The sequence below is a fragment of the Pteronotus mesoamericanus genome, unplaced genomic scaffold (genome assembly GCF_021234165.1).
Source record: "Pteronotus mesoamericanus isolate MK-2021 breed Mesoamerican mustached bat unplaced genomic scaffold, CSHL_Meso_final contig_20, whole genome shotgun sequence".
Classification (NCBI taxonomy): domain Eukaryota; kingdom Metazoa; phylum Chordata; class Mammalia; order Chiroptera; family Mormoopidae; genus Pteronotus; species Pteronotus mesoamericanus.
In genome coordinates this window covers 32,520,861-32,547,304 of record NW_026555085.1, presented here as the reverse complement: position 1 = coordinate 32,547,304, position 26,444 = coordinate 32,520,861, and the positions used below count along the sequence as shown (strand labels likewise).

Genomic DNA, 26,444 nt, shown 5'->3' with positions numbered 1-26,444 from the left:
CACTAAAATTTATTCTTCCACTGTCAATATGGGAGTGCTTGTTTCTTATCTCATTTCCAGTAACTTGAAAAACCACTCACATACTTATAAGTAATATCTCTGGTTTACTATATTACACAGTTCTGTATAGCTAACACTAAACCTGTTTTTTAATCACTTTAGCTTTATAATATTTAAATATCTGATATGGTTAGCCAAGTTCTCAATTATTTTTCTAATTTAGAATTTTCTGGGCTATTCTCATATTACTTATTCTTCCAAATAAATCTTTAGAATCATGTACAAAAATAAAATAAAAGGGATACAACGCATAAGAGTTGGTTCTTGGAGACAATCCTTCATCAATTTTTTTTTCATTTCTAGTCTTGTGAGCATCTACCTGCTCTATGTTCTGAACTATTTTTTACCCCTCAGGTAGTTGCCTAGCCAAAAAGGGACCTAAAGGGTTTACACTTAATTCTGGCCCAGCCACCTAGATGCTCATGTTGACTTGACTGACATGGTCCTAGATTAAAATGATAATGGCCAATTGGTTCAGTACACTGCTCACTCAGCACTCTTATGGTAGCCCATTTGACTAAAGTGGGGGAAGGAATGAGTCTCCATAAGATGTAAAAGTGTCTACATCCTTATTGATGACCCTGGATTGATATCTCAAGTCAAGGGGAAAGGTTGATTCAGAAACTTAGGGAGAAAATCATCTGGCTTTATAAGATACTTGAATAATTTATAGGATTTGTTTAACTGGTTGAGTCTGAGATTCTGGGAAAATTGCTGGGATCAATGCTATAGGTTGGCCTCATCTACTTGCTTGGAGTTCTGTTACTGGTAGCCCTCATTAAATGCCATATGAGACAGACTGAACAGTGTTGGTCCCAGCCGCTTTGTAAGGTTACTCAGAATAGTTGTTGGAGTAGCTTACTCACAGGAAAATTTGCCAGAAGCCAAGACGGTAACCTAGAAAAGAGGGATGAATATCTCTGGGAGATATTTCCAGTGTCTTTCATGTTTTTGCATGGTCTGTGAGGGATGTACTAATTTTTATTCTGGACTACCTTCTTAAGGCTGTTTATATAGGAAAACAAAGGGCAGATTTGTTTACTGTTCAGTACCTACCTGGACTACTCCTGCGGCCTGGTAGCCAGGCCACCAGTGCAAACACGAAGCTCTCACTTCCTCTGCCATAAGTAATGCTTCTTGTCTCTCAGTCTCAGTCCATAAAACTGTGGGAGACTAAATTGCAAGTGGGGTAAAATTTCATACCTTTCATAGTTCTTGATACTGGTAAGTCAAGACTTTCTTTTTATTGGGAATATATCTGGTTTAATCAAACTATTCTTTATATTTAATCTCTAACCTTTTAAAATACTGTGATGAAATAGAGAATTTAAAGAAAAAATATTACTAAGAAGTACAAATTGGTAGTGACAAAATAGTCACAGGGATACAAAGTACAGCATAGAGAATACAGTCAATAATACTGTAACACCTATGGATGGTGCCAGGTGGGTACTGAAAATATCAGGGAGAACACTTTGTAAAGTATATGACTGTCTAACTATTATGCTATACATCTGAAAATAATACAGAATAATATTAAAAGTAGACCGTAATGGAAAAATAAAAAATACTAAAATATTATTAAAGGATATATATATAGTAGATCATAGGTAGCTAAACAAATTAAAATTCCTTAGGAAACATTAATAATAGAATTTTAGAGTTGGAAATGACCTTTAAAACCTTCTGCTCTGATCCCTAAATATTAGTAGGTGACATGCCCAAATAAAAATAAAAATAGTTGCATATTTCAGAGTAGATTCTGGGTTTCTTACAGCCATTGTTTCTTTAACTATCTCTCAGACGATGATTTTAATAATGGATTAAAATATATAAAGCTTCTGTTTATGTCTGCAACATATTGAGCAAAAAGTAGGATTCTTCAATTAAGGAGACAATTCTAGTTGCCCACCGACATCATAACTCTCAAACTGATTAAAAAAAAATCAGAGGTAGTAAGTGACACTGAGGTTGCCGTTGCTGAAATTTTCCCGATGGGATAAGATGACAACATTCCCTAAATTAATTGGCTTTGGCGGCCTGGAAAGAGGGAATCTGTTGTTTATTTTGATGTGCAAGTTGGTACTTTTATATTTTCATCTAGACATTTTTACTGAAGGGTTTGGGGATATTTTACTTTAATAATATGTTATTCAGTGAAAAATATTTGTTTCCCCTACTTGTCAAGAAGAAATTTATTGATTCCCCACCCTGCACCAGCTACTTTTAATCTCTGGGGGTGTAGCTGTACATATGATAGACAAGGTCGCTGTCCTTCTGGAGGTTACAATAGAGGTAAAGACAAAATACTTTGATTTAGTTTACATTTAATAATTTACTTCAGATGAAGGAATTACTCATAGAGACACTACAATTATATACAAGCTCTCTTTGAAACTTTCTCAGCAATTACTTCATAAAAACCTCTATGTTCATTTCTATTGATATCTTTTCCACTGAGTATTAAGCATAATAATAAGGACACTACCTAAAAGTTAAAGGGTACTTACTAGGGGCCAGTCATTGTTCAAAAAACTGTACATTTACTAATCAACTTAATCATCACAACACTGTGCAATAGGAAATATTATGACTCCATTTTATAGATAATGAAACCTGGACACAGAAAGATCAAGCAACATAACGCTCAAACCCAAGCCATCAGAAATCAGAGTCTGCATAACTCTTAAGCTATGTTGCATAAATTTTTGGTTTATTAAAACCAGTCAAATAGTTAATTGAAATGAGTATAAATCTGATCCTTTTAGAGAGCAATCATTTTTAAATTCTATTTTTTTACATCAATGTAAGGTTTCTACCAAAATTTTTAAAAAATGCTTAAATAGAGTAGAATTGAATTAAAGTAATTTCTGTGTAGATTTATGACTTAAATATGCATTTTAAGCTCACTATTTTTTAAAGTCTAATTTCCTAATGGCACTTGAGATACATGTTAATGTATTTTTCTAGGTGGCTGAGTATCTCAACATGAATTAAAATAGCTCTTTCATTAAAGTCCCAAAATGCCAATGCAGAACACTTTTAGGATAGAGAATTTTACTGTTAAGTTTTAAAATGCATAATTTAGAACTCTGATGAAAACAATTTAAAATGTCTTTTGAGACAGAAGCACACTATAAACAGAAGCACAGAAGGAGCTATTCTCAAATCATTCATCTAATGAAAGATATATGAATCACCTCACTGTCAAATGAGCTGATGGTAAGTTTTCCAAAACATAAATCTTCTCTCAGGCTAAACATAAATCTTTCTAGGGCTGTGAGCAGCAACTCTACTTTATTTCTACACAGAGTCAATAAAAATAGCTTTATAATATAGAAACTCCTTCTACTGTAATCAACAAACTCATTTATATGTCTTTTGCTCACAAATTTTAAAAAAGGAGTCATTTTTTAAAAAAATTCAGCTTCTGTCCTTTACTGGCCCACTCATACCCTAAACATCCCAACACTGAGCTGGATTACCAGTTTCAGAAAGTTAATGAATTAAATGTGAATTATGAAACTTTTAAAAACTAACAGTATTAATTCAAATTTAGGCAATTCATAGAGAGGCCATTTAATAACTCAGATTTTAATATGTGAGAAATTTAAAATAATCTTGAATTGCTTGTTAATTACTATGCTATAGTACATATATTCATATATACACAAATATATATAGTATATATGCTATGGAATATATATTTATTCTAGTCAGAACAGCAAGAGAAATTAGGCTTCATGGGCATTTAACAAGAACTTGAATATTTCATTCACTTAAAAAGAGATGGTTATAGTTCCTTAGAAATTTTAGTAAAAAAGAATTATTCAGTAGTTGAGCCTGGAATTAAATGTATTTAAAGTAAATAACTAAATTACAGCATAACGATTCTGGTAAAAATTATTTTCTCAGAAATAACTAAATGTTTTTGTGTAATGCCTGCATAACTATAGTTGTACAAATACTGTATGCTATTTATATACTAATTGCAAATGGTCAGTTTAAAAATCATCAATTTTAACCAACTGGTTGCTTTTTCTTAAACCAAGTAAATTCTGAGAAGACAATGACAACTGTTTGTGTCTCAAGTACCTAGCATGGTATCTGACATATCGTTGGAATTCAAATAATTGGATAGGTTAAAAGGATGGAGGAAGAGAGGAAGGGACCATATCATCTACTGAACTGATCATGTCTATATCTTGTATACACTAATTTAGAAGAAGTATATTTTAAGGCTTCCCTTATATGAATACTATATGATCTCTTGTGCATTAGGGCCATCTGTTAATTTGTGTGTCATTTGATTTATAAATAAGCAGCTGAGGTTTTCTCTGAGTTGCTTATGGTATTTAGGCAGTTTTCATAGGGTGAAATCTGTCCTTCCTCTCTGTGCCTAATTCTCACTTAAGCTGGATTTATCTGGGCCCCAAGGAACTGGCATTTAAAGTCTCAGTTAGTAAGCATGTCTAAGACACTTCTGCTGTTGACTGACTCAACCTTTGGCTTCTGTGTAAACATTTGGTGCCATCTGGATGAGTGCTTAATAACTCCCCTAAGAGACAGGGCCAGAGGAACACAGCAGTTTGCCTGGGAACTAAAATTAGTGGACATGTTATGTGAAGTCGCACTGTTTTACCTTTCTCCACCTGTCTCTTCCAACATGACATTCAAAGACAAAGAGAGAAAAGAGGGGAGGAAGCATTAGCCAATTGACTCATTTTAATAATGCCTTGCTTCTGAAGCTTCGGTTAGGGATTTAGCAAAACTTTACTATAAAAATAGCAGTCTATTTGAGGAGAAGCTGCTTATAATGAGTAATGGTAAGTACATAAAACATACACACAACTTAAAGTTATATGTAAATCACTACCCTTACATTAAATTAAGATTTTAACAACAAATGACAAAGAACCAAAGAATAGTACTTGGTATAGCTGCATGCTTAATGCAAGGATTTATATCTATATTTAAATGTAAGGGAAAAATTTAAATTTTTGTAAATTTAAAATGCTATAATGTTATATTAAAAAATATATGCTAAATGTAAATGGCTATAATTAAAAAATACAAATAAACCATAAAATATTTACCTTTTTTAAAGACTTTTTTTATTGTTATTCTATTATAGTTTCCCCTTTATCCCCCTTGGCCTTCCCCTGCCCATCCCACCCCCCCTCCCACAGTCAGTCCCCACACTGTTTGTCCATGTCCGTGGGTCATTCATACATGTTCTTTGACTAGTCTTTTCCCATTTTTTCCACCATTGTCCCCTTCCCTCCTCCCTCTGGTCATGGTCAGTCTGTTCCATGTTTCCATGCCTCTGATTCTACTTTGTTCATTAGTTTATTTTGTTCATTAGATTCCTCTTATAGGTGAGATCTTATGGTGTTTGTCTTTCACTGACTGGCTTATTTCACTAAGCATAATATTTTTCACTTCCATCCATGTTGTCACAAAAGATAGGAGTTTCTTCTTTGTTTCTGCTGCATAGTATTCCATTGTGTAAATGTACCACAGTTTTTTGAGCCACTCATCTATTGATGGGCACTTAGGCTGTTTCCAGCACTAGGCTATTGTAAATAGCGCTGCTATGAACATAGGGCTGCATAACTTCTTTTGAATTGGGATTCTTAGGCTATATTCCCAGCAGCAGAATTGCTGGGACAAAGAGCAGTTCCATTTTTAGCTTTTTGAGGAAATTTCATATGTCAAAGTCTTCATGATTTCAGAATAATTTATCAGAATATACCTTTAACATACATTTGCATTATAATCTTAGATATCCTATATTTTAATCAAGTAAATTTGGATGTTGTTAGAAGTTTTCCTTATTCAATGTTGGCTTAAGCTCACATAAATACAGTCCCGTGCCACATGGTGACAATTTCATCAACGATGAACCTCATATACAATAGTGGTCTCAATGGGTTATAATGTAACTGAAAAATTCCTCTTCCTTAGTGACATCATAGCCACTGTAATGTAGTGCAACACATTACTCAGCTGTTTGTACTGATGCTGGTGTAAACAAACCTACTTCATTGCCAGTTGTATAAAAGTGTGGCACGTACAATTATGTACAGTATATAATAGTTGATAATGAGAATAAATGACTATGTTACTGGATTCTGTATTTACTATATTATATTTTAATGGTTATTTTAGAATGTAGTCTCTCTAAAAAAAGTTTGCTGTGAAACAGTGTGCAGGCAGCAGCCTTATATATCTCATACTTACTTTGTCTCTTAATTGCATCATTTTCTTTTGTGCTTGATTTAATCTTGTGTTGTTTTGTACAGTAACATGACATATAGCTTGTAGTCCAGGAGCAGTACACTATACCATCTAGCACAGGTGCGTAGTAGGCTATTCCACCTAGGTTTGTGTAAGTGCACTCTATGATGTTTACACAATGATGAAATTGCCAAATGATCCATTTCTCAGAACATGTCCCCATCAGCAGCTCATGACTGTAAATATCTGCTTTGAAAATTATAAATATCAACAGAAGAACATTTTAAATTCTTCAGTAACTCACTTTTCCCCCAGATTTATAGGGATAAAATTGAAATAATATTATGTAATATTTAAGGCATAAACTTGATGATTTTATATATGTATATATAGTGAAACAATTCCCACAGTAAGGTTAGTTAACATCTCCATTGCCTCATATAAATACCTGTTTGTGTGTATGTAGTGATATCATTTAAGATCTAGTCTCTAAGCAACTTTCAAGTATATAATACAGTGTCATTAACTATAGTCACCATGCTATACATTAGATCCCCAGAACTTATTCATCTTATAACTAGAAGTTTGCACCCTTGAGCTCTATTTTCTGATTTCCCTTAATCTCCAGCATTCTATACCTGTTTCTATAAATTTGGCTTTTTTTTTAGTTCCTCATATAGGTGAAAACACTTTAGTGTTGTCTTTCTGACTTATTTCAACTGAGTATAATGCCCCTAGTATAAACATGCTGTTGCAAATGGCAAGATTTCCCTTTTTTATGGCTGAATATCTATGATATTATATATATATTATATAATATTTTACATGTGTATATATATAAACATAGTGTTTTTCCATTCACTTTTCAATGGTCACTTAGGTTGTCACAGTGCCCTGACTATCTAGTATGAATAACGCTGGAATGAGCAGGGGAATGCAGAGTATCTCTTTGAGATACTGATTGCATTTCTTTTAGATAAGTACTCAGACGTGGGGTTGCTAGATCATATGGTAGTTCTATTTTTTTCCTTTTTAAGTAACCTCCATACTGTTTTTCACAGTGGCTGCACCAATTTACATCCTCATCAACAGTGCAGAAGGGTTCCCTTTTACTCTCTACATTCATCAACATGTTTTCTCTTGTCTTTTTGATAATAGCCATTCTAGAAGGTGTGAGGAAATATCTCATTGTGGTTTTGATTTGCATTTCCCTGATAAGCAGTGATGTTGAGCACCTTTTCACATACCTGTTGGCAGTTTGTATGCTGTTTTTTTTTTTTTTTAGAAAAAAATGTCTACGCAATTATATGTGTCTTTTTGGCTATTGAGTTACATGAGTTCCTTAAATATTTTGGATATTAACTCCTTATCAGATGTAAGGCATACAGAGTTTCTTTCTTTTCCATTTCATAATTTGCCCTTTCATTTTGTTACCTGTTTCCTTCATTGTGTAGAAACTTACGACTTTAAAAGATTCCTACTTATTTTAACTTTTGTTGCTAGTGTTTTTGGTATCATAGTCAAACAAATCATTGCCAAGATTAATGTCAAGTGCATTTTCCCTATGTTTTCTTCTATGAGTTTTATAATTTAAGCTCTTACATTTAATTCTTTAATCCATTTTGAGTTAATTTTTATGAGTGGTGTAAGAGAGGGGTCCAATTCTTCATCGGGATGTGACTCTCCATTTTTCCCAAAACCATTTTGAGAGAGTATCTTTTCTCTTTCTCCAGTGAGTATTCGTGACTCCCTTGTCAAATATTAGTTGACTGTATATGCATGGGTTTATTTTTAGGCTCCCAATTCTGTTTTAGTGGTCTATGTTATATTTTTATGACAGTATCATATTGTTTTGATTAATATAGCTTTGTGATATAGGAATCAGGAAGTATAATGCCTCCAGCTTTGTCTTTTCTCAGAATTGCTTTGGCTATTCAGAGTCTTTTCTGGTTCTACACAAACTTTAGGTTCGTTTTTCTGCAAAGCCTCTCTCTCACTGCCCTGTGGTGCATATGGAGAATCATCCATGGGGTAAAGGTGGACATGGATAATTTTAGGGGTGCCTGTGGACCAGATGCGGGAGGATCTGCAGGTGAGACATCCCCAGTGGCTTCTGGGTGGCCTTCCAGATGAAATCTGCACAATGGTTAGTGGGATCCATGTTCTTTGCTGCCCTCTGGCAGCTCTGGCTGCTATTCTCCCAGCTGCTTCCCACAGCTGTTAACTAACATTATTGTGGTAAGAACTTTTGTGGTAAAAGACTACACATGTGCAGTCTATACATGTGTAAATTCACTACATAGTAAATCTTGAACTTACTCAGTGTTATATGTCAATTATAGCTCAATAAAGCTGAAAAAAATGAAATGAAATAGGAAGAGGAATACTTCCTTAAATAAAATTACATGCATATCTCAAAACACAAGCTTAGGTTTTAGAGTCAGACAGGCATCTGAATACTAGCTCTGCCACCATCTTCTCTGGAGCCTTGGGCAAGTTACGAAGCTCTGCTAGACCTCAGTTCCCTCAGCTGCTCTGTGGTAATAATCACTTTCCACCTCACAAGGTTGTTCAAAGAATGGTTTAGATAACTCATAGTAAGCACTCAGTAGATGTTTGCCATTTATTATTGTTATTTAAAAAGTTACCAGTTTAATATATAAAAAAAGGATAAGATCAATTGATTAGTTTAAATCAGTCTTTAAGAAATCTCATTTCTTCAGAGATAATTCAACACTTGTTGTAAGCAATTACAATAGCTTACTATGTTTAAACAACAGTTAACTTAGAACTAAACTAATTAGTGAAAAGGCTGCAAATACATCAAAGTGATCTGATTAATTATTTTTATTTTCAACCAGCTGTGTTTGTTGAAAATATGTCTAGAAAGAGATACTCAGCCCTTTATCTTAGTCTCTTGCCTTCTTGTTTCTGAGCTAGATAATAAAGTGATTGTCTCCCTTCCTGCCTCCCTTTTACTTCCTCCATCCCTCCCTCCCTCCCTTCCTTCCTCCTTCCCTCCCTCCCTTCCTCTCTACTCTTCCTCCTCCTCTTTCTTCACTTCAGCTTTTTTTTTTGAAGCGAACACATTGGAGTACATTCCATATTACCTATGAATATAAATCTATAGAAGGGTTGAAATGCACTCAAATGGATTCCATTGTGGAATTTTAAATGGGATCTTATTTCTTCAAATAATAAGGAAGTATAGTGCACACTGCATTTGCAAACTACAGTACCATTTTGGTTGGTTTTCTCAATAAGAGGTTCCCTATATATTGGGGAGTGAAGTAAAGTCACTGGTAGTAAAAACACTTCAAGATGGTGGGAAAGGAAAAGGTTAAATAGAGTATGAGCTGTTGCAGTTGAATTCTATTAATGAAACTGTTTCTAGGTCTCTGGTCTATGTTACATAACATTTCCTGCCTTTGCCTTTTCTTATTCTTTCTACACTTGACCTCTCATACTCTTTTATCCACATCCTCCACTAAGACCCAGTTATATACAATCAGTTATAAGAAGAAGTATAAATGAAAAACAAAGTAACATTTACTTAAAATACATGGATAATTTTATATATTAGATTTTTGAAATGAAAGGGTGTTACATGATTTTTAAAATTTAAAATAATAGCCAAAGCATGGCAATCCACAGGGACATGAAAATATCAGTGATAAACAGAATCCTTCACAACAACGATCTGTATCAAATAGATTGCCCTGCATCAGTAAGCTCAATATATCAGAGTGCTCAGTTACTACTTGTCTCAATTTCTTATTAAGCAAAATACAAACAAAAGTAAAATAAATATAGTATGTATAATTTAGAGGGGAAAAAAGTGCTCAACTTTCTTTCCTTAGTTATTCAGGGCAGTTGAGGTCTGGGTGCTTAGTCTCTGGAATTCTAGGTGCTGGACTTGCCAATGCTGTGCCCTGCTCAGGACCTGACTGTTGATGCACTTCCAGTGGGTTGTAAATGTGGAGATGGAAGGTCATCCTCTATAATCAAATAATCAGGAACCAAATCATAGGTATTAATAGAGAGTCTGCATTTCCTGGAAGCACTTCTGAAAGTAATCAGGCTGGGGTTTTAAAATGTTTGCTTGAACTCTGAAAGAAGACGCTGTGGAGAAAAGTATTCAACACACTTTCAGAGCATTAGTTCTCATACTTGGCTGCACATTGGAAGTGCTTGGGAAACATTTAAAACAACCAGAGATTCTGACTTTCTGGCATAGGGTTCAGCCTGGGAATTGGAGTTTTTAAAGGCCTCGAGTGATTCTAATGTGTGGTACAGGTGGAGAAGCACTGATCTGTGGAATGAAGTGGAGAGTCTACAGCACAACTGGGGCCTGGATGATAAGCCCTTTTGACTCGAAGTGTGGTCTGACGACCAGCAGCATCTGCATCCTCAAGTTACAAATGTAGACTCTCAGGCCCCCACCTCAGACTTAAGGAATAAAATATGCATTTGAACAAGACCCCTGAAGGTTTCTGTGCACATTAAATTTGAGATGCATTAAGGCACCTGAGCCCACAGGAGTCCTTGAATGGCTAGGTGAAGGCTATAATTAAAGGTACCTTCCTAGCCCTAATCTCCTCCACTTAACCAAGTAGGCTTCAATCTTAATTTAGTTTTACTACTATGCCTCCCTAATGGAAAGGTATTTCTTTATTACTGTACATTAAGTTGAATTTGAGATGAAAGCCAGACTTCTTCAAAAAGCTAAAGGAGTTTTCCAAGCAGGAAAAAAGCTGTTCCATTAGAGTGCCCATAAACAGTGCCTTTCAACCCCAGCTGCATATTTAGAACCACCTGGAGAGGTTTTGAAATATACTGGTTCAACATCATGTCTACTGAATTATGAAGTCTGGGTGTGGAGGCACATGTGGGTGTTTTACAGCTCTCCAGCGGAGTTTAGTGTGCAGCCAGCTTTGAGAACCACTATGGATGAACTCTAAGTTTATTGACTCCTATATATTGGTGCCTCATTTAATTCAAATATAGTGAGGTCAGTTATTTTGGCTTCCTTGAAGACTGTTATCAATCACTTCATTAAAATGGATCAATCTGCATTATAAGGTCAATTACATACTTAGTGCATGGCAGTTTGGTATTAATTTAAGTTCACCCCTACTTCACAGTTAACAGTTGATTATCTACATTAATAAAGTAATGACAAGTACATAGATAGCCATACTCAAATATTAATATTTTACTTTATGAAATAAAACATTTCATTTTTTTGTCTTCATATAGCTTTAGATAAGTATAAAAATTAGCTTGCACTGCCTCAGTATCTGCCAGCTGAGTGCAGAGACATCTGTAGGGTACTACTTGGCAAGAGGACATCAGCTGTCATTAAAAATCCACAAAACAGATATAATCTGATACAATTTTCCAGCTGCAGGACCAAAATTGCTTATCAGGTGAAATGATACACATAAATTGCATTTTCACCTTCAAACACAGGTTGAAAACAACTAGGAAATCAGACAACTAAATGAAATGGTTGAGCATGTAACTTAGTTGAAGGAAAACAAGTATGTGACTTAAGTAAAATGAGCAGGCTTAACTCCAGATCACTGCCATTAAAATAAGCTCTGCATAGTATAAAAAGTAAAATGTTTGCAGTTAAAACCTCCTTAAATAGTTTTTGTTTTTATCTTGAAAACAAAAGCTTCAAGCACAGAATTTCATTGCAAATTGAATTTGATTATTCCTAAGTCATGCGTTTGGTTCTTTAGAATTTCCATTTATCAATAAATATATGTCCTTTACGTAAGCATGGCAAAGATGATTTGTGTAAGACATTCCTGAAGTATTGTTCAGAGTGACATTTTTAAGTATGAAGATACATGTAATTGTTGTCCAAGCCACACAGCCTTTGAGATTCTGATGCTGATTTGTCGGGAAGGGCTCTGTCCAGATATAAGAAGACTTCTCTAACCATGACCTTCTAGAATCGGGATAGGTCTTTGAAAACTGATGATTTAAATTCATAATTTATTTCATTAGGTAATATGAACATTAAATTTGAGAGACCCCAGGCTACAAATGAACTTATTTTTAAAAACTTCTTTTCTATTAGGCTAGAGTCATTCTTAAACCAAATCTTTAAGTTAAATGAGAAACCTTAATGGCCTATGAACAAAATCTATAACAGTAAAATGTGTCTAAACATAAAAGCAATACACATTTATGATTAAGTGCTTAATAAATGATGAACCATTTAAATGAGAATCATCCCATTACGTGCACATTATAAACTTTTCTCATAAGTCTGTTACTAAAACACCACCATTTTATCATTTGCAAAACTTAGAAGCAAATCATACAGAAGAAAACAATAGCCTTAGGCAGGTTTGGAGGAACGTAACAATCCACTTAAATAGGCAGCTATTTTTACCACTGGATGATTACAGTTTATTTCATTTTTTTACAGTTTTTAGAGCAAGTAGAACTGTCTCTGCTTCCATTAACTTTAAACGTTGTGTTAAGTGTATATAATCAGACATTTAAGGGTCAAAATTATGAATCATATGGAAGGTAGAAAAAATTCCTCAGGATAGGTACTGCTTCCAGACTTTTCTGGTAACTATCGATATAACCTCAGGTGAAGCACTTTTCACCACTGTGAGTAGATGCCCTATCTTTCATATTTGTGGGTTTGGCTAGATCCACCCTGAGGTCACTATCAAGCCTCAAAACACCCTAAGGCTTAAGTTCTGGTTTAGTCATGATGTAGTGTAAATAATAAATAGGATAACATACTTCAATCTTGAATTTTGATCTCAAGAATACTTACAGTTAAGGCTGGTGGTCCTGGAGGTCCTGTATCTCCCTAAAACATATTAAGGAAAAGTTGCAATTACCAATAGTGTCTTTTTACACATGATATTTATAATTTTTATGAATGGATAGAAAAAATATCTGATATATCCTGAAGAAAAGAAGAAGTTTATCTAGATAAATGTCTCTGCACAATGAAAAATATATCATGTGCTTTTAGCTCTCATGATATAAATATCACCTAGTGCACCCCCATGCTTTTTTGAAGAACTTTCTTTAAAAGGCTAAAATAATCTAATTTCTATTCTTTTGTCTACTGACCCAAAATTAGAAAGACTATCTCTTCAGATATGATTACTTGCCAATGGAGCAGCTGGGAAGTATCACGATGACAAATAATTTTTCTGACAAAGTTAGTATAAGGATCAGCAGAAATAATAAGTGGATGTCCCCACTTCATGCCTCCCAGCTGCAAGAAGTGGTCTCATTGCCTCTTCTAATGCTCTGCTGAATTTGCATTGCACTTGCCATCAATCGGAAGAGGATTTGCCTAAATTTTGTGTTTTTAAATACTAAAATTTCTTTGCTGACATATGTGAATACAAATTACCAGGTGGATGTTTTGACAAACTATTCAAAATCTTTAAAAAGTAGTTCATCTAAAAGTTCACTATTTTCCGATTTATAAATATGTCACTTATATGCCTTATTATATTAGCACCTCTACATAATTCATAAGAACTCTTAGTCATTAAAACTGAGCATCACTGCTACAATCCTTGTTTAAGTGGACACTGTGGAGACCGTATGCTGTGTGACATGGGGTACCGGGACCTTGTATTCTCATGTTGAGAGTATCTCCATAACATTCTCTCTTCTCATCTAGTATAGTCTCTTCAAAAGTTAAGACTTAGCATTATGTAATCATTATCTGGGGAATGACTGAATATAAATAACCAATCATTGTTAAGAAATGATGTAGCTTAAATCACTTAAATCACTCACTAAGGAGTGATTTACAAGATCAGCTTTAATGCAGAGGTAAATATTGAAGACAGGCAAGGATTTCTAAATGCACTAATGGTGAAGAACAAAATATAGTGCAGAACACCCATACATACAATTCTCCTCAAACAGGGATAATCCAATGACCTTGAGCCAAATGACTCTTGCTTCTACTATTTCTTAATTCTCTTTTCAAGGTGAATTGTTAATATGCCATTATAAAATGCCATATAAGAAAAGGTAGCAGGAAATGGAGCATTAAAACTAAGACTGAGACACATAATTAGCCTCCTTTTCCCCAAAGGCCACCTGCTTCACCATTACAGTAGCAGCTGAGTGCTACTGGCAAAGTTCCCTGATACAGCACACGGTTGCTAATTTGGTGATGGAATACCTAATGCTGTTAAGCAAGGGACAGAAAAGGGAAATCTTATAAATACAAATTAATGTTGACTAACAATTGTGCATTTAGTCTCTTCAAACTAATTAAATGAACGAAAAAAAGCTTTTCTTGTTCAGATGCTTTTAACATAACAACCTTTGGTTAATTTTAACAAAATTACTTTTGGCAGTTAACAGAACCAATGAAAAGCCACCGCACAGGTTTGCAGGGTGTTCTTAAGAAAAGATCGGCACTTTTCTTGGCAAATATGATACCTTTTCTCCTTTTGGACCAGGTGGACCACGTGGACCCAAGTCACCTTTCAAACCCTGTACAAAAAAATAAAACCAATGTGATTCCTATACACAGTGCACAGAAAGCTTTAACTTCTAACAAGTCATTAGTCACAAAATAAATCATAATTTACTGAACTCCCAAATCCCATTCTTCAGTGTGTAGTATAGAGAGAAATAGAGACAACTGGCAGTAAAATGACAAGCAACATCTGCGCTGTGGTGGGTACAGATACATTAAATCAGTGTGAGTCCTCAATACTGCATATTTGTGCAACTTTGCTTCCTGCTAAAATTACATTTATTCACCATCTGGGAGAACATCATTTAGGTCTATATGAGCTTTTAAGTATCACTTTGGATTAAATCTGTAGATGTTGTAAATACCTCTGATTTAGCATTGATTTGGCGTTTATAAAGCTTGCCCCCCAAAATTCAAGATTTAAATCAAAAACATTTTTCTCTCTCTATCAAGGAATCTAACTGTGGGGAGTGGGAATGAAATGAAAGGTGTATTCTTTTGCTATCACAAAGCTGGAGCTAAAATGTAATCTCTTATCTGCATTAAAGTATGTTTTGGTTGTTTAATTCTTATCTCTTTTTTTAAAACCTGGATTTATAAAGCTATCAAATGAAACTATATAAGACATAGCATATTAGATAGATATATTCATAAATCTTCTAGACTTTTGGGTGTTTTAGTGGGTATTTAGTTGATCCGACTCAGAAATGACAGCTTTCAGAATACCACAACAGCCCTGGCTGGTGTGGCTCAGTGGACTGAGCAGCAGCCTGCAAAATGAAAGGTTGCTGGTTCAATTCCCAGTCAGGGCACATGCCTGGGTTGCGGGCCAAGTCCCTGGTTGAGGGTGTGCTAGAGAAAAGTGATTGATGTATCTCTCGCTCATCAATGCTTCTCTCCCTCTTTTTCTCCCTCCCTTCCCCTCTCTCTATAATTAAATAAACAGATAAATAAATTAAATTAAAAAATAAGAATACCACAATAGATTTCACTGGAGGGGATCAGTTTCACAGCCGAATGCACTTACAGTGTAAACAGAAAGAAAGCTGGGTAGACACATGCTGGCTGTGTGGTAAATAGGCAAAAGCATCTTTCCTTGTACTTAATTTAACACTTTGAATGAAGGAATAACAATAATAAAAAAGGAAATATTCTGAAACCACAAAAATGCACAGTAAATCTAGATGCCTTATTATGCCTACCTGAGGGATCCAGCTATCATTGCTCTGACATTTTATAGTAAATAAACTATGCTAAATGCCATCATCCTTAGCTTACTTAATATATAAGCCAATGATAAATTTAAAGGAACAAAGGAAAACTGGATACTTAAAATCTTGTTGCAGAGAGTATGTGAAAACTGTAATTTTACACTTTAAAAAAAATTAATGGATGAAAACAGCATCTATTTGGCAAAAAATTTTGTAGTTGCATAAACACCTTTGTGGATGAAATTTATAGCTATGTTTCTTCTATCTTTGCCTTAGAGTATTTATAGAACATGAATGAGTGAAAAATTAAATCATATTTGAGATGCGATATTCTATTATTTGAATTGTGATCTGTCACAAATCAAGCAACACATACTCTATTTATACATGCCTCTGGAGTAAAACTTGGCACCTGCATATTCTGAACATTTGCAGTAAAAAAACAAAACCCGAAAACCAACAACTACCAGTTCTGCGAATAAATTTTATTCTTAATTCACCATTCATTCATCCATTTAGTCAATAAACATTTATTGTACCCAGTGTGCAGTCACTCCCCAGCCTTCAGTAGCCATGACCCATGTGTGGCTTTGGAGTCCTTGAAGTGTGACTAATCTGAATTGAGTCATGCTGTGAGTATAAACTACTACTGATTTTTTGATTTCTAGTACAAAGAAAAGACTGTCAATTACTCATTAATATTTTTATTTTGATTATATATTGAAATAACATTTTGGACATGGGATTAAATAAAATATGTTATTAAAATTAGTTTCACCTGTTTCTTTTTACTTTTCCTAATGTGACCACTAAAAATGTTATACATTTACAAGTGTCTTGAATTTGTAATGCATTTTAAAATATTATAGATACTATTATATAATATACAACATACTGTATTACTATTAGAAAGTGTCATATAGGGATACACAAAAGGAACAAGAAGTTCACAAAGATTGTCTCCTTGATCCAACTTTAGTCAGGTTCCTCTGAGCCCTCTTCTTGAGGAGGCCTCAGCCTTGGTCCCTGTCCTGTCCCCCGCCCTTGATACTTAATCAGGCCCCTCATCCCCCACCTTCAATGTCCTTGGCCTGCCTTTAACAAGAATCTGCCTATCCTTGATGTCTGCTCTTAGTAATTTTCTGTTTACTGACCCATCACCCTGTGGGTTGGCTATAAATCCCACTTGTTCTGCTTGACTTCATCTCTCTTTCTTATTGCAATAACCCTATTGCAACAGTCTTGAATAAAATGTCTTCCCTATCATTTTAGTAATTTTTCCTTAACAAAATCAAGATCCCTGCCCTTACGGAGCTCATGTTATAAGAGAAGGGTGGCTGACAATAAACAGGTCAACGGGATATATGTGGTAACTGTAAAGAAAGAGAAAGCTGCTACTTCATTTGGGGTGGTCAGCAACAGACCCTGTGTGGAGGTGACATTCTTTTGTTTCAAAAGATCCAGGCATACAATGCTCCTGGGGAAAGTCACTGTGGGTAGAGAGAGCAGCTAGCACAAAAGCTCCCATGTTGAAAGACCTGTCATGAGCAAGCAGGTAAGGGGCAGGAGATTAAGTCAAGGTTAGCTAGGGGTCATGGCACACAGAGAATTGCAGGCCATGCTAAGAAGGGTGGTTTTGTTCTAAGCACAATGGGAAGCCACTTACTGTTTTAAGCAAGGAAATGACCTGATATGACTGCGTTTCAAAAATAAATCACTTTGGCTACAGCATGAAAAAAGATGGAGGGCAGCAGGAGCGGAAGCAGAAAAGGGGCTATCACAGCTTTCCAGGCAAGAGAGCAGGAGGGCGCACAGGGTGGGGGTGGTGGAGACGGAGAGGAGTGGTCAGAGCTGGCGGATCCTGGAGGCAGGACTTGCAGATGCGCTGGAGGTGGGGACAGGGAAAAAGAGGCATCCAGGCTGATTTGCACATGGCTTCTGTAACTGACCAGGACATTATGCCATTTACTGAGCTGAGAAATTCATTAAAAAGAGGTTTCCTCTCTTCTTATTGATGTTACACTATCCATGAAGAGAGAGATGACTAAGAAAGATACAAAGTATCCATTTATTCAACAAATATTAAAAATCTGTAAATATGTAAGACTAATCTCTATGAACATATGAATATGAAAATATTATTTTTAAAAATAGAAGGAAGCACACTAACCTGACTTATAGATTAACCTTGCCTAACAAACTAACCCTAACTACAATTTCTGGAAAGGAACTTACTGACCATTGATTGAGCTAACTATCCTAGTTCAATCAACTGTGGTCAGGAAGCGGGGACAGGAGGAATAACGTAAACAATTAATTATAAGTGGATATGAATGTTGGCTGCTCTTACAGAAGTACAGAGGAAGTGCGAGGAGAGCAGTTCCCGGAGATGCCTGAGCCTACAGGAGGGGGAGCTGAGAAGAGTCAGAATAGGAGTTGCATTTTATGAATAATCTTGAGTAAGTTATTTAAGCTTCCCTATAAAATACATATGAATAACAGTTACTTTGACATGTTCTGAGAATTATATATTGTTAAAACATTTAGCACAGGGTAGGTACTTAATGCTGCTTTTACTTTTCAAGTCCAAGTTGAATGGATAATAGATTGTTCTGTTCAGTTTTGTTCTCACATTGATGGATAAGTAACAACTGTGGTTTAACTCAGAAGGATAAAATGCAATTGAGAAGTATTGCATTGGTCAAGCTCCTACTTTTGTAGCCATCGAAGTGGGCCCATGTAACTCAGGCCTTCCTGTGACAAAGTACAATGTTTTTAAGGTCATGGCGTCATAGGAGGCTCTGAGCAACAGATCAGTAATGCCTTTTTCAAGTGCTAGTTTCTCCTCATGTCACACTGGTGCTGCTATCAATGGTTATTGAGTACTGGGGAGAAAAAGACACAGCACTCACCATAAAGCAGAAGAAATCAAATGGAACGGACTCTAACTTCAATATTGAATAAGACAGGCATCTATTATCAAGATTCTCAATAAAATTCATGTATATGAAGATTCTCAAAAGCACAATAGTTGATTTTGTACATGTTATGCAGAGACAGGACCTCCTCCAAAGGCAAGAGGAAAGCTGAAGCACAGAATTATAACCACATTTATAAAAGCAGGTAGATTGTGATATTAATTTTTATTGGGAGACCTACTCATGATACATAGTATCTTTAAAAATCAGAAGATGACATAAAATAATGTTATTTGTTAAAATTTTTAACCCAACAATTAATTCTTTACCCATCTTCCACTGACTGCATCTTATTCCCCAGCAATGGCACCAGCTGTTGTCAGCTGATTTCTAAGCTTTGTGCTTTTTGTATTCAGTGTTACTGACTGCATTGGTACAAGGAGATTAGCATTATTATTTTAGAAACATCAGACGCTATAATTCTGATAAGAGGTGTTTGTAAAGATGCAGATGAGGAAACTAAACTCAATGACTGAAATCTACTTTTCTAGGATTACATAACCTCACAGAAACAAATAAATTAAAAGCTATTTCTATTAGATATAAAGGTGTTTTATTTAATACAGTTTCTTAAAATAGCAAATGTTTATATAGCTCTACTGTATGTGAGGCACTGTTCTACATGCTTTATATGTGATATGTCCTGTAATCCTAAAAAAAGCCTAAGAGTTAAGTGCTATTAATGTTAAAACCCCATTGTGCAAATGAAGAAACTGAGTTATAGAAAGGAAAGAGTAAGCAATGTACCACGTAGTATGAGAGCTAGGCAGTGGCCGAGCTGGGATCTGAGCCCAGGTTGTCTGGCCTCAAAGGTCACGTTAACAGCTTTGTAAGACTCTCTCACATCTGTTCTAAGATGCCATTACTGAATGTATCCCACAGTAGGTCACAATCAAAATCATTTAATTACAAACTGGAATGTCTGTAAAGCTGGAGTCTTGTATTTTGAAGGCTAAATTCTAGCAACTCATTTTGACAGTTTCAATATGCTTGGCATGCATTATTTAAACTATATATTTCGTATGCATTATTTAAACTGTATGTGTTTAGTTCAATACCTTTAGTCTAATACTGCAATACCCTGAAGATCAATACACAGTTCATACACACACACACACACACACACACACACAAATGTGCGCGTGCGCACACACACACAAGAAGGATGAACTTCAAAAGATATCAAAAACTTTTTTAAAATTTTTTGTCCTAATGACTAATATCGGCTACTGGTATTTAGTTGGTGAGCCTCCAGGATGCTAAACATTCTGCTCTTGTAACACAGTCCCACATGGCAAAGCCATGTCTTGCCCAAAGTGCCAACAGTATCCTTTTGAGAAAGACTGAACAAGTGCATCCTCCCTTTTAAATAAGGTTTACACTTTCTGAAGTGAGATTGTATGTTTTGTGGTAGAGCTGGCACAGAAGGAATCATTCAAAGATACACTCACATCAAATTACCTGTAATATGAAAGAATAAAGACTATAAAAAGGAGAGAGAAAGATGGCGGAGGAGTGAAAGGGAGTCACGCTGACCTCCTCCCAAAACCAAACTGGAATTGCAACTAAATAATGGAGTAATCACCTGGAAAGCAGTGGAGCGATAGTGGGAGAGGAGCCTTGGTGCCGCGGACAGCGGATTCGACTCTCACACATCCCAATGGGTGAGAAATGCGGTGGAGGCTCGAGAGGGTGGGCTGGGTGCTCACGGGCACTGGCACCAGAGGGACATTGAAACGGCCAGTTAGCGTCCCCCCGAGAGGAACGGGGTCTGAATCATAAACAGGAACCCCTAAACTACAGCAGCTAAAGCCGAGAAAATACAGACAAAACGCAACCCCAAAAAGCTTAGGGGCGCTCTCTGCCAGAGACAGGTGGCTGGGGATGCAAAAAGACATTTAAAGGGCAAACGCAAAAGTTGCAGCGGCAGCCACCCTCCTGGATCGCTGGGTAGAGGCGGCAGCAGGGTAGGCTGGTGCCTGGGAAAAGACTGGTGAGGAAAACTTTGTGAAGAGAACTGACACGGCGGCTGGTGGAGCCCGGGTGATAACGCACTTCCCACTCTGCAGCTACCATCTCGCTCAGGCATAAGGGAATCAATTAACCTGCCTTTTGTGCGCTCCGCACACAGCTTGTACGCCTGTGAGCTACGGGGCTGAGTGCAGACTGGCTGGGAGAGCCTTGAGGAGAGACTGGAGACGGAGGCATTGGGGAAAGAACGGGAGGAGGAACCGGAGAGTCCCGACTCCTTCTCCTTGCCGAAGTCTCCATTGTGCGGGAAGAGGCCACACCCCCAAAGAGCCAATAGCCGAAAAGCAAACATAGACACCCCCAAAACACCCAGAGCAGGCGCGCACACTTGCGCCGAGTGACTGGCGAGGGTTGGCGAGCGTGTGTGTGACCCACGCGGGCTGGCGAACGCTTGCACCTGCCGGCAAGGCCTCACACAGACTGGCACCCATACGGCCTGCGAGGGATTGCACAGAGGGGCAAGGGCAGGCGTAAATTGACCTACCCGCCGCGATTGCAGAGCGGCCCACAAAATAAGTAGAGCTGCCCAGAGTCCCTGGAGGAGAGACCAGAAACAGGATTAACCGGAGAGTCCTAGAGCTGATTTCCTCCCATTTCCGTAGTCCCCATTTGGCGAGGGCAAGCAACGCACCCAAAGAGCCAAAAGCGGGGAAAACACAAAATAGAAGACCCTAAACTGACCAGTGCCACGAAGCTCGCGTGCCAGGGAGGCCAGATGAGTACGGGAGGTCGCAAATAAGCCCCTTGGTCTGGGGCAAACACATGCGAGCCCAGGCAGGTGGGGGACCCTGCCGCGCTGGGAACGCGCTCAAGGAGCTCTCGTGAGAGCGCAGAGAGATCCCAAAAAATAGCCCAGCCCTGACCGAAGGGGTCACAGAGCTGCTCCAAGCAGGAGTCAGACACAGGCATTAGACTCCTGAAAGGCTCAAACAAACAACCCAAGGCCCTATAGGGTCAACAACTGACATCATCAGAGGCAAGCCCAGAAAGAAAAGTAAAGGACAAAAATACTTAACAGACTCTCACAAAAATGGGAAGAAAAAGAAGTTCCCCCCAAATGAGTGGAAAAGGGGACTCCCCACAGAGAGAGCTCAATGAAATAGAGGCAAGGGAACTATCAGATATGGAATTTAAAACAATGGTTCTAAGGAAGCTCAATGAGCTCAGCCAGCTCAAAGAGAACTATGAGAAACTGCAGAGAAACTATCAGGATCTTACAGCAAACTATATCAGCCTGGAAAAGGACATAGAAACTATCAAGAAGACACAAGAGGATATGAAGAATACCATTTCTGAATTGAAGAACACAGTAGAAGGAATCCAAAGCAGGCTGGATGAAGCTGAGGATCGAATCAGTGAGATGGAAGACAAGGTAGAAAAAAGCTCCCAGAAAGAACAAGAAATGGAAAAATGGCTCAAAAAGAATGAAGAAGCATTTAGGGAAATGCAGGACAACCTGAAACGCAATATTATCCGTATAATAGGGATACCAGAAGGAGAAGAAGAGGAGCAAGGAATAGAGAACCTCCTCGAAAAAGTAATGATGGAAAATTTCCCTAATTTGGGGAGAGAAAGGCTCTCATGGATCCAGGAGGCACAGAGGACCCCACTCAAGAAGGACCCAAGGAGGTCCACTCCAAGACACATCATCATTAAAATGGCAAATGTCAAAGACAAAGAGAGAATCCTCAAGGCAGCAAGGGAGAAGGAGAAAGTAACATACAAGGGGGCCCAGATACGCCTAGGAGCTGACTTCTCAACAGAAACACTCCAAGCCAGAAGGGAATGGCAACAAATATTCCAAGCCATGAAAAGCAAGGGCCTACAGCCAAGGCTGCTCTACCCAGCTAGGCTCTCCATTAAAATAGAAGGAGAAATACGGAGTTTCCCAGACAAAAGAAAGCTAAAAGAATACATCTCTACCAAACCAGCACTCCAAGATATGCTAAGGGGACTGGTTTAAGCAGATGAAGGAAAAGAATGAGACAGAGAGGAACACAAGTACAAAGAGAAAAGATGAGTAAGTTTCTATCAGTAATATCTCTCAATGTGAATGGACTAAATGCCCCAATCAAAAGACACAGGGTAGCTGAATGGATAAGAAAACATGACCCACACATATGCTGCCTACAAGAGACCCACCTCAGAGCAAGAGACCTACACAGATTGAAAGTAAAGGGATGGAAAATAATATTCCAAGCAAATGGACATGAGAAAAAGGCTGGCGTTGCCATACTTGTATCAGACAAAGTCGATTTCAAAGCAAAGGCCATAAAGAGAGACCCAGAGGGGCACTTTATCATACTTAAAGGAAGAATCTATCAAGAAGACATCAACATTGTAAACTTATATGCTCCCAATATAGGAGCCCCCAAGTTTATAAGGAAATTGTTGGATGACTTCAAAAAAGATATAGATAGCAACACACTGATAGTAGGGGATTTCAACACCCCACTGTCAAAAATGGACAGATCTTCCAAACAAAACATTAATAAACATATCGTGGCGCTGAATGACACACTGAATCAAAGAGACTTAACTGACATATATAGAACCTTACATCCCAAAGAAGAAAAATACACATTCTTTTCAAATGCTCATGGCAGTTTTTCAAAGATAGACCACATGATAGGACACAAAGCAAGACTCAGCAAATTCAGGAAAATTGAAATAATACCAAACTTTTTCTCAGACCACAAGGCCTTGAAACTCGAAATCAACCTCAAAGAGAAACTTCAAAAACTTGCAAACTCATGGAGACTGAACAGTACACTATTAAACAATGAATGGGTCAATAATGAGATAAGAGAGAAATCAAAAAATTTCTGGAAACAAATGAAAATGAACAGACAACTGTCCAAAACCTATGGGACACAGCAAAGGCGGTCCTGAGAGGGAAGTTCATAGCAATACAGGCTTACCTAAAAGAGATAGAAACATTTCAAATAAAAGACCTAACACTACAACTTGAAGAACTGGAGAAACAACAACAAATAAATCCCAGAGCAAGTAGAAGGAAGGAAATAGTCAAGATTAGAGCAGAACTGAATGACATAGAGACAAAAAGAACAATTCAGAGGATCAACCAATCCAGAAGCTGGTTCTTTGAAAAGATTCATAAAGTTGACAAGCCTTTAAGCAGACTCATCAAGAAAAAAAGGGAGAGGACCCAAATTAATAATATCAGAAATGAAAGAGGAGAAATAACAACTGATACCACAGAAATACAAATGATCATCAGAAAGTATTATGAACAATTATATGCCAAGAAATTTGAAAATCTTGATGAAATGGACAAATTTTTAGAAAAGTATAATCTTCCAACGCTGAAGGAGGAAGAAACAGAAAGCTTGAACAGACCGATAACAGCTGGGGAAATTGAAGCAGTAATCAAGAAACTCCCAGCACACAAAAGCCCAGGGCCAGACGGTTTCCCAGGAGAATTTTACAAAACATTTAAGGAAGAGCTAACCCCTGTCCTTCTCAGACTATTCCAAAAAATCCAAGAGGAGGGAAGACTGCCAGACTCCTTCTATGAGGCCAGCATCACCCTGATCCCAAAACCAGATAAAGACCCTACAAAGAAAGAAAACTACAGGCCAATTTCACTGATGAACATAGATGCTAAAATCCTCAACAAAATATTGGCAAACCGCATCCAGCAATACATTCAAAAGATTATCCACCACGATCAAGTGGGATTCATCCCAGGGATGCAGGGATGGTTCAATATACGCAAATCAGTAAACGTGATACACCACATAAATCAAAGCAAAGACAAAAACCACATGATCATCTCGATAGATGCAGAAAAAGCATTTGACAAGGTACAGCACCCATTTATGATCAAAACACTCAGCAAAATGGGAATAAATGGGGCATTCCTCAATGTAATAAAGGCCATATATGAAAAACCTACAGCCAATATGATACTCAACGGGCAAAAACTGAAAGCTTTCCCACTAAGATCGGGAACACGACAAGGATGTCCGCTCTCACCGCTTCTTTTCAACATCGTATTGGAAGTCCTAGCCACAGCAGTCAGACAAGAGAAAGAGATAAAAGGCATCCAAATAGGAAAGGAGGAAGTAAAACTATCATTGTTTGCAGATGACATGATAGTGTACGTAGAGAACCCTGTAGACTCTACCAAAAAACTCCTCAACCTAATAAGTGAATTTGGCAAAACAGCAGGATACAAAGTCAACATTCAGAAATCAAAGGCGTTTTTGTACACCAGCAATGCAATAGAAGAAGAAGAAATCAGGAAAAATATACCATTCGATATAGCACGAAAAAAGATAAAGTAACTAGGGATAAATTTAACCAAAGACACAAAAGACCTGTATGCAGAAAACTATACAACATTGAAAAACAAAATTAAGGAAGACACAAATAAATGGAAGCATATACCGTGCACATGGATTGGAAGAATTAATATCCTTAAAATGTCCATACTACCCAAAGCAATTTATAGATTCAACGCAATCCCTATTAAGATACCAATGATGTATTTCACAGAAATAGAACAGACATTTCAAAAATTTATATGGAACCATAAACGACCTTGAATAGCCGCAGCAATTTTGAGAAAGAAACACAAAGTAGGAGGGATCACAATACCGGACATCAAACTCTACTACAAAGCCACTATACTCAAAACAATCTGGTACTGGCTCAAGAACAGATCCATAGACCAGTGGAACAGAATAGAAAGCCCAGAAATAAGCCCGGATCTCTATGGACATCTAATATTCGACAAAGGGGGCAGAAGCATAAAATGGGGCAATAACAGCCTCTTCAACAAATGGTGTTGGGAGAGCTGGATGGCTACATGCAAAAAATTGAAATTGGATCATCAGCTGACACCATACACAAAAATAAACTCAAGATGGATAAAAGACTTAAATATAAGTCGCAACACCATCGAAGTCCTAGAGGAGAACATTGGCAGGAAACTCTCAGATATCCCACGCAGCAATTTTTTCACTGATATGTCTCCTAAAGCAAGGGACATAAAGGAAAGAATAAACAAGTGGGACCTCATCAAAATAAGAAGCTTCTGCACGGCTAAAGAAAACATCAGCAAAATGAAAAGGGAGCCAACCATTTGGGAAAATATATTTGCTAATGATACATCAGATAGAGGTTTGATCTCCAAGATATACAAAGAACTCACTCAACTTTACTCCAAGAAGACAAACGATCCAATCAAAAAATGGGCAAAGGACCTGGGCAGATGCTTTTCTAAGGAGGAGATACAGAGGGCCCAGAGGCATTTGAAAGGATGCTCTGCATCACTAGCCATCAGAGAAATGCAGATCAAAACCACCATGAGGTACCACCTCACACTGGTCAGAATGGCCATCATAAATAGATCCACAAACAACAGGTGCTGGAGAGGCTCTGGAGAAAAGGGAACCCTAGTCC

At 37.2% G+C, this 26,444-nt stretch overlaps 1 protein-coding gene across 1 annotated transcript in view; it reads right to left on the bottom strand.

Annotated features, from left to right (window-relative positions):
• Positions 1-26,444, bottom strand: part of COL19A1 (collagen type XIX alpha 1 chain) — a 331,895-nt gene that overhangs the window by 149,528 nt on the left and 155,923 nt on the right. The window contains exons 14-15 of the mRNA XM_054569553.1: positions 14,755-14,808; positions 13,109-13,144 (exon numbers count right to left, since the gene is read on the bottom strand). Coding sequence (XP_054425528.1) covers positions 13,109-13,144; positions 14,755-14,808 — 90 coding nt within the window. The remainder of the gene's footprint in view (positions 1-13,108; positions 13,145-14,754; positions 14,809-26,444) is intronic.